General features: G+C 41.6%; 1 protein-coding gene across 2 annotated transcripts in view; it reads left to right on the forward strand.

The window, feature by feature from the left end:
* Positions 1 to 9,686, forward strand: part of LOC149440711 (inositol-tetrakisphosphate 1-kinase-like) — a 37,919-nt gene that overhangs the window by 27,426 nt on the left and 807 nt on the right. For both annotated transcript variants that reach the window (XM_089658221.1, XM_089658222.1), the window contains exons 7-9: positions 1,884 to 2,049; positions 4,621 to 4,688; positions 8,300 to 8,459. In XM_089658221.1, coding sequence (XP_089514347.1) covers positions 1,884 to 2,049; positions 4,621 to 4,688; positions 8,300 to 8,459 — 394 coding nt within the window. The remainder of the gene's footprint in view (positions 1 to 1,883; positions 2,050 to 4,620; positions 4,689 to 8,299; positions 8,460 to 9,686) is intronic.

Genomic DNA, 9,686 nt, shown 5'->3' on the forward strand with positions numbered 1-9,686 from the left:
TATTGGATTTTTTTTTAGCAAAGACATGTAGCAGAATACATTTTGGCCTACATTTATTTGATTTTTAAATTTTTTCACTGGATATGTTTTATAGAAGAACTAAAAAATATTGTGTTTTTTTTTTCAAAATTGTCAGTCTTTCTTTGTTTATAACACAAAAAATAAAAACCGCACAGGCGATCAAATACCAAAGAAAGCTCTATTCGTGGGAAAAAAGAATGTAAATTTCATTTGGGAGCAGCGTTGCATGACCACGCAATTGTCAGTTAAAGTAACGCAGCGCTGTATCACAAAAAATGGCCTGGTCAGGAAGGGGGGGGGGGGGGTAAATACTCTGGAAGGCAAGTGGTTAAACTTGCTAGTTAATTCAACGTCTTCAGGAAGTCTGAATTCCCTAACACAGTCCCCTCTCCCCCTTGCATGTCATAGCCTTTTCCTCTTCTGAGAGTTTTTAATTACTGTTTGTGCTGACCCAGCTCCTCCACCCCTCCCTTTTCCTCCCTACATAACCTTTTGTTTAGAGGTCTTCTAATAACTACTGTATCTACCCATCATAGTACATTAGTGTGATTGTCAGTGGGAAGAATGCTCCTTACATTTGTTATCTTTGGGAAGAATCTGCCCCTTACAGATTACTAAAAAGATCATTGGAGTCAGTGATTACTCATCTGAGAGGCAGGAGCTGCTCATTGCTCAGGGAACCCCCAGCAACCTCTCTAGGAACCCTGTTTGAGAAAGGCTGCTATAAAGTGTCATTTGACTGACAGCTATGAGTCTGCTGAATCTAGATTACATCACATCCAAGATGGCTGTACCCAGCAGCAGTCTCAGGCCTTTCAGATGTCTACACAAGGGAGGCTTTTACAGAGCCATTGGCTCCTGTTGCTGTTAGTTAATTTCAGTGAGGATTGAACAGAAGGGGGACCAAGACGCACTGTGTGTGTCTATAGATGCACACAGCCCCTCTCAGGAGCACACCCACATGTGTGCCCCCAAAGCACACAGCTTGCTATGGGGGCACACTAAGGAGAGGAGGAGCAGACAGTGCTGGCTGGGGACCCCAGAAGAGGAGGCAAGGGGGCCTCTGTGAATTACCATTGCACAAGGCAGTTACGTATAAACCTCTTTTTTCAATCTAGCTAAAAAAAAAAAGAGCCTTAAGTATCACTTTAAGCCAAGGGTCTTTGAGTTTCCATAGAATAGCCAGTATTTGACAGGCATGTCGCCTTGAATAAGCTGACTGTATGTTGGGACCTGCCATCTTTTGGCCAGGGTTGACAGCAACCTATGTGTAATATTGTAAAGCTGGCCATTAATGGAACAAATTTTGGCCAGTTCCTACTAAACCGTGGGTGACCCTATGAGCCCTTTCCCTCCTTGCATCCTTCCATCTGAAAATTGAAGGAGCTGAGCTAGCCAAACAGCAGATGCATCTAAACAGACATGGCCAAAGTTCAAGTATTCTGACAGCAATGGATGCTGGCTGTCAAAAAACTGTAGCCATCAGGAAAGAATTATCCATCCTTGAGTTTAGGGTGGAAAGGAAATCAAGTTATATCTTACATTGCAAATGTAAAGTATCAGAATGACAGCCAATAAATGTACATTTTTTGAAAGGAAGGTCAGCTGTGACAGCTGTCATAATTCTCTTGTAATGGGTGTACTCTGAATGGGTCAATAATCATAAGCGATAAGGAACATTATAACTTATATACCAGTTTTCATTGTTTGTTTTTGGAAACAGCCAAATCTACAAAAGCCTTTCAGCTTGATGCGACCCAAACCACATTAGATATAGAGTCACAACCCTGATCTCTCATATAAGGTAAACATCCATATATCTCCATGCTTTTTTCTAACTGTTCTACTTCCTTCTTACACAGATGTCCCTGATATTTAACGAGCAAGGGTTGAAGGAGGTAACCCCCCCATGTCTTCTTCAAAGCTTCATCAACCACAGCGCCACCCTGTACAAGGTGTTTGTGGTGGGATCACAGCATTTTGTGGTGAAGAGACCATCCATACGTGATTTTCCCCTGGGAGAGACAGGTCTGTGACAGCGTCGAGAAAGAGGCTTTCAGCCTTAGCTGTAGACGTATGCAACACCATCTTGAGCTTCTTTCTAATTCAAATATTCCAATGCCATCTTCAGCAAAATTCAGGTATTCCTGATATATGTTACCTCCTAAGCTGAACATACACTGTTCCTGATGAACTCACCTAAAGTCGTTACATTGGTGGCCCTGTCGATACCCATCCATGATCCACCCAACATCCTTCAGGTGAAAAAATGGAAGGAGCTTGGCAGAACATTGTCGGCTGAACAGTACATGAATCTATTCAGATGCATGCACTGTATTATTATATTTTTATACAGTATTTATAAAGCACCAACAGTTCGCTCAGCGCTGTACATTACAATGGGAGAAAGAACATGCGACAGTACAATAACAATACAGTGCAATACGCGAGGGGTTCGAGGGCCCTGCTCCTTGGAGCTTACAATCTAGGAGGGAGGGGATAGTGGTACAGGAGGAAATAGCTGTGGGGGATGGAGTGGTTGGAAGAGTGGAGGAGATCGGCGATTAGCAGGGGGTGGGGTAGGCTTCCCTGAAGAGGTGGGTTTTCAGGGTGCGCCTAAAGGAGAGGAGTGGAGGTGATAGTCTGATGGATTGGGGTAGAGAGTTGCAGAGTATGGGTGACGCCCTGGAGAAGTCCTGGAGGCGGGCATGGGAGGAGGAGACCAGGGAACTAGAGAGAAGGAGGTCTTGTGGGGAGCGGAGAGTGCGTGATGGGTGGTACTTGGATATTAGGTCAGTGATGTAGTTTGGGGCAGTGTGGTGGACAGCTTTGTACATCAGTGTTAGGATTTTGAATTTGATCCGTTGGGCAATCGGAAGCCAGTGGAGGGATTGGCAGAGGGATTTGGCAGAAACAGAGCGGTTGGTAAGGTGGATGAGTCTGGCTGCCGTATTCAAGATTGACTGAAGCGGGGATAGCCTGTGGCGAGGCAGGCCAGTGAGGAGGGAGTTGCAGTACTAGTATGTTGCAATACTAGTACTGTACTAGTATATTGACAGCTGGCAGCCAAAGCTTCAGCGGGAGATCATCCAACTACTGTCTATTACGGATGGAGGAATCTGTTAAATTTCTGTGTATGGACATTAAAAAGTATTGCGTTTGCAACATTGTATCTATTTGTATCCATTTCGGATACAGATGGTTTTTTCGGATGCAAATAGATACATTGTTGCAACTGCAATACTTTTTAATGTCAAATATAATAGCGGACTGGAATTCTTCTTTCTCTTCTTCTTTCTCTTCTTTCTCTTTTTCTACTTTCTCTTCTTCTTCTTCTTCTTCTTCTTTTTTCTCTTCTTCCTCTTTCTCTTCTTTCTCTTCTTCCTCTTCTTCTTCTTCTTGTTTCTCTTCTTCCTCTTTCTCTTCTTTCTCTTCTTTCTCTTCTTCCTCTTCTTCTTCTTCTTTCTCTTCTTCTTCTCCTCCTTCTTATTTCTCTTCTTTCTCTTCTTCTTTCTCTTCTTTCTCTTCCTCTTCTTTCTCTTCTTCTTCTTCTTTCTCTTCTTTCTCTTCTTCTTCTTCTTTCTCTTCTTCTTCCTCTTCTTCTTCTTCCTCTTCTTTGTCTTCTTCTTTCTCTTCTTCTTCTTTCTCTTCTTTCTCTTCTTCTTCTTCCTCTTCCTCTTCTTTCTCTTCTTCTTCTTTCTCCTCTTCTTCTTTCTCCTCTTCTTCCTCTTCTTTTTCTTCTTTCTCTTCTCCTTCCTCTTCTTTTTCTTCTTTCTCTTCTTTTTCTTGCAGGTCACGGCTCATGCGCAGATTTTTTTTATCGGTAAAAAGATCGGCCGATTTGCCCATTATTGCCGCAAAAATCTTTTTTTTCCAACGGTACCGATCAAAAAAATCTGACAAAATACAGAAAAACGGCCGACCAATTAACCCATTAACGGTGCGAAAATCGGCCGATATTTTTTTTCAGCCCATGATTTTCAACCCATCTATGGCCTGCATAAGTATTTTTGTTTTTTACTGACTTTTCTAGCTACAGAACATTTGTAGATAAAATTAGACGATACCAAGGCTGCAGATAAGAACACATACATATAATCTCTTTATAGCTTAATTACTTGTAAACTGCAAAGTGTTAGGTTGGTCATATACAAACTGCCAGTTTTCTGCTACACTGGGCAAAATTCGATCCATGGGTGGCCCTGCTGACACTTACCGGCTCAGTAAATTTTGAAAAGAGAAGGAACCAAGTGGAAAATTGTTGCCTAAAAAATGACAGCAACCAACCTGATGCAAACCACTGTTCAGGTATTCTGACAGTTGGGTGTTGGCTGTAAGAAAACAATAGTCAGCAGGAGAGAATCATCCCTCTACACTGTTTAGTATGAATGGAGGAATCAGTTAGATTCCTTTTTTGCTCAGGAAGCAGACTGAATGAAAAAAATGTTTGAGTGTATGGTCACTTGGTCAGCTTTCGATCCACTTCTTTCGTATTGTTGGAAAACACCTTGGTATCAGAAGAAAGTGATGTAGTAGGTCTTTGCAGTTCTGATATGTTCATTTATTTCACTCCTAGTCTTTCATGTTTTCTCATTTCAGATCAGAAGACCATCTTCTTCAACAGTCATGATGTCTCCAAAGCAGAATCCTGTTCTCACCTCTCTCAGGTGAGTTTATTGCACAATTCATTTATCTCTGTACAGTGTGGATGGATGAAACTGCAGTGTTGACTACTGTTTTATGACGGCCAGCACCTGCGGCTGTCAGAATACCCAACAGCAGTTGCATCTGACAATTTTCTGCCCAGCTCCTTCGATTTTGCTTTGAAAGATGTCGGGCGGGAAGGTTCCAGCAGAGTCAACCACAAAGTGAATTCTGACTGGTTCATTAAGAACTGGCTGAAATTCGCTCAGTGTATGGCCAGCTTTACAGAGGCATCATGTTCAGTGCCTTATATCTTCCTACTTCCTCCAGAAATATAAGGACTGACCCCTTATGTGATATCAGCCATTCAGAGACTTATTGGTTGTAAGGGGAAGTGCTCCAAAAGATGGTAAAATGTATTGCATATTCAGTGAGAACTTATTTTTTTATTATAATTATTTTAAGGCATTGTTTAACTTTTTATATGACTTTCACATATTTAAATACACGCTTTTATATGTTTGTTTTTGTAATAAAGCTGGACAGATATAAAAGACACAAAATAATGCAGCTCTGATACTATTTTCTGGAGAACTCCTGTAAGCTACATGATAGGGAAGGAAGTTGGAGGTCTGGAAGTACTTCCTACTATAGCCTGAATCTGTTAAGGTGCACTGAGCATTGTAAGGGGAGAATCGTGTCCCCTTGGAGGTTTTTTCTTCATCTGTCCCTGACATGTCCAGCTAAGTTGGGACCCCCAAGGCAGTACCAGAATTGTTTCTTAAGAAATAATCAAAGATGTGTCTCGCACACCTAGTGACAAGCAAATGTATAGCATAAGAAAGAGCACAGGGATGCTTAAACTGATTCAGTGAGCCAGACTACCAAACCCCAATGACCATTATAGAGGGGTTGGACAAAATTATGGAAACCAGGTAAAAGAAAATAGTTACCTAATATGGTGTTGGACCTCCTTTGGCATCCAATACAGCCTGAATTCCCCTGGGAATTGACAAATATAAGTCTTGGATGGTGGATGATGGAATCTAATACCATTCTTCATGCAAAAATCATTCCAGTTCTCGCAGAGATGCCAGAGGCAGAAAAAGAGCCCTAACTTGCTTTTGGTTATCAGACGGCGTTTTCCCAGAATTTTTAAGTGCTGTCATAACCTTTTGTGATACTGTACCTTTCAACACTGCAGATAATCTGGCAACTTCAATCACATAGGCCCCAGCTAAGTAGGCATCAACAATTTTCCCTCTTTGAAGCTCAGTAAGCTCTGACATGACTCCATATTACTAGCAGCGCACACAGTGAATGACAAAAGTGAGGCTTCCCACTTGTTAGCTAGGTGTCTCATCACACAGCGGAAGCAAAAGAATGTTACACTTCTGCTTTCAACGTGAAACATGTTGTCACTTTCACACCTGCAAATCACGTAGTGTTTTTTTTATTTTTATATATAAATATACACTATATTGCCAAAAGTATTGGGATACCTGCCTTTACACACACAAATAAATTTTAATGGCATCCCAGTCTTAGTCAATAGGGTTCAATATTGAGTTGCTCCACCCTTTGCAGCTATAACAGTTTCAGCTCTTCTGGGAAGGCTGTCCAAAAGTTTAGGAGGGTCTCTATGGGAATGTTTGACCATTCTTCCAGAAGCGCATTTGTGAGGTCAGGCACTGATGTCAGATGAGAAGGCCTGGCTTTCAGTTTCCGCTCCAAGTTCCTCCATCCCAAACTCGCTCATTTGTGTCTTTATGGACCTTGCTTTGTGCACTGGTGCGCAGTCATGTTGGAACAGGAAGGGGCCATCCCCAAACTGTTCCCACAAAGCTGGGATCATTAAATTGTCCAAAATGTCTTGGTATACTGGCACCTTAAGAGTTCCCTTCACTGGAACTAAGAGGCCAAGCATGACCCCTGAAAAACAACCCCACGCCATACTCCCCCCCCCCCCACCCCCCCTCCACCAAGCTTTATCCTTGGTACAACGCAGTCAGGCAAGTACCGTTCTCTTGGCCACTGCCAAACCCAGACACGTCCATCAGACAGAAAGGCGTGATTCATCACTCCAGAGAACACATCTCCACTGCTGTAGAGTCCAGTGGCGGCGTGCTTTACACCACTGCATCCGACGCTTTGTATTGCACTTGGTGATGTAAGGCTTGGGTGCAGCTGCTAGGCCATGGAAACCCATTCCATGAAGCTCTCTACACACTGTAATTGTGCTATTCTGAAGGCCACACAAAGTTTGGAGGTGTTTAGCTATTGACTGTGCAGACAGTTGCGACCTCTGCGCACTGTGCGCTTCAGCGTGCGCTGACCACGCTTGAACTCACTGAGCTCTTGAGAGCGACCCATTCTTTCACAAATGTTTGTAGAAGCAATCTCCATGCCTATGTGCTTGATTTTATACACCTGTGGCCATGGAGGTGATTGGAACTGAATCCAATGATTTGGAAAGGTGTCCAATAAGTCTTGTACTGTACAAAAGTATCATATGTATACATAGTTAAGTGACGTATTCAAAACAGCAGCATAGAAATGAGAAAATACAGTGTAGTGTAGGGAGTGTGCTTGCTGTGTCTTTGATACACAAATTTTTTCTCCAGGCTAGCTATGAAGCAACCTAAAAACTCTTAAAGAATGCTTGAGCCTGTGGCCAGGTGAAATAAAATCTGGTTTTCCCTGTTTGCGTAGAAAAGTAGAATATCTGAAAATGACATCTGACTACAGTATTGACTTATATTTTAATATATAACATATCCTGTAAACTATCCACAATAACAGATCAGAGTAATATAGAGGGTACTATCTGAAAAGTTGGTTTAGTTCTGTTTTTTCTCTTGTTCCTTTTCTCATTTCTAATTGATATACACTCACCAGACACTGTTTTAGGTACACCTGTTCAATTACTTGATAACACAAATTTGTTCATCAGCCAATCACATGGCAGCAACCCAATGCATTTAGGCATGTACACGTGGTGAAGACAACTTGCTGAGGTTCAAACCGGCCATCAGAATGGGGAAGAAAGGGGATTTAAGTGACTTTGAATGTGGCATGGTTGTTAGTACCAGACGGATTGGTCTGAGTATTTAAAAAACTGCAGAACTACTGGGATTTTCATGCACAACCATCTGTAGAGTTTACAGAGAATGGTCCAAAAAACAGAAAATATCCAGTGAGTGGTAGTTGTGTGGAGCCAAAGGCCTTGTTGATGTTAGAGGTCAGAGGAGAATGGGCTGACTGGTTGCTGCAACATTCAGATGGTAGGGTCAGAATTTGGTGTAAACAACATAAAAGCATGGATCCATCTTACCTTGTATCAACAGTTCAGGCTGGTGGTGGTGGTGTAATGGTGTGGGGGATATTTTCTTGGCACTAGCAAGATTTACCTAATAAATGGGTGTAATTGCTTATAGAGGAAGAATTGGGGGTTAAATATATGCTATGACAACATTGAATCTGCACCCCATGTTTTAATAATGATCCATATACACATATTTATATTTTTGAGCAAATTCCGAAAATTGAAATCCAGAATGAATAGCTTGCTCCAACACATATTAATTCAGAATGTGAGGAAGTATGTTTCACAGATGCACTTTCTTCCTTCCAGGCACCCCTGTACCCAGATTTGTTGCCTCCATCAGATGAAGTGGTCAGACAGGTGGTCCAGGGTCTACAGGAGGCTTTGGGTATGTCCCTCTTTGGTATAGATTTAATTGTGGACACACAGTCTGGCCGCTGTGCAGTGATTGATGTCAACGCTTTTCCAGGTATGTCTTCTGCTAGTTAACACTGTACTACTGTACACAGAATCATTGGTTTAATCAAACCAGATTAAGAAGATCATTAGAATATGTTTTACATCATCCTGGCCACCCCTCTGGACCTCACTGCACATAGCGACCGTGATGCCAATTGCTTCCAGTGCAGCAGGGTCCGGAGGGGGACCTAGGATATTTGGTATTTGTTCACCTTTCATTATTCATGAAAAGGTGAACTTAGTATTTAAGTTATGATAGACTGTAAGATGAATATTAGCAACTACTCCAGAGAACTAGCAGGGATATATTTAATGACACATTTGATGGAATGTATTTATACATCACTGTAATCCATCTACAAAATGGATTCTTCAGTAATATTTTCATTGTTAGATTATGGCAAAAAAGGTGTAGAATATGCTCCAGAGGGCTTTAAAAATGCAGAAATCATGTTTCAAATAAAAGTTCCTTTAAAAGTTCACACCATTCCCCTTTGTCAGTAAACGGAGTACCCCTGTTTATAATGCAGACAAGCTATTCCCAAGCACAACCATTGCTGGTTGATCTGCAACCAGCTGTCAAGCTCAAGCCTGCTTTGAGGGAATGACTGCAGGATACAGAGAGAGAAGTTACACATGGCGAATTCTTGAAGCGGACCCACTCACCCCAATTGAGGGGCGTTGCTTAGAGTTTGGTCCTAGGGGTTACACAGAGCTTGGATTAAATGAGTGTGGCAAAGTTGCAGTGTTTCCTGGGATACACCGGTCATAAAATTGGGCAATTTAAACAAAGCATATGATGAAAAAGTGCATAAGTAGATATTACTTGAAAACTGCTTGTCAAAGTAATTGATAGATTCTGGGATATAAGCGGGTGAGTTACAATTTCTGACATTTTCTGTAAAAACGTAGCTGACACCTGAGTACCCATCATCAAATATGGACCTTGGGAAGTACAGTGGTGGTACCAAGCTATACTTTTATTTCAAAGGTTGAGGTTTTCACTTACCTGGATTTCTCCTAGTCACCCTCTGGATTTACTAACTCATTTGGACTGCAGTTTTCAAAAAAGATAACTACTGAGCCCACTTTTAAACAGTCTATTTGCAACAAAATCTTTCTCTGTAAAAATTAAATGAATGAAACAGAAGGTTTTAGTAGAATCCTCAATATTCAACAGCAACTACTGGTAACCATACTAATCAGAATAAACATGCATTCCTAAATTTCTCTTCCA

This window comes from Staurois parvus, unplaced genomic scaffold, assembly GCF_062004578.1.
Source record: "Staurois parvus isolate SC_StPar_1 unplaced genomic scaffold, SC_StPar_1.0 ptg001058l, whole genome shotgun sequence".
Classification (NCBI taxonomy): Eukaryota; Metazoa; Chordata; class Amphibia; order Anura; family Ranidae; genus Staurois; species Staurois parvus.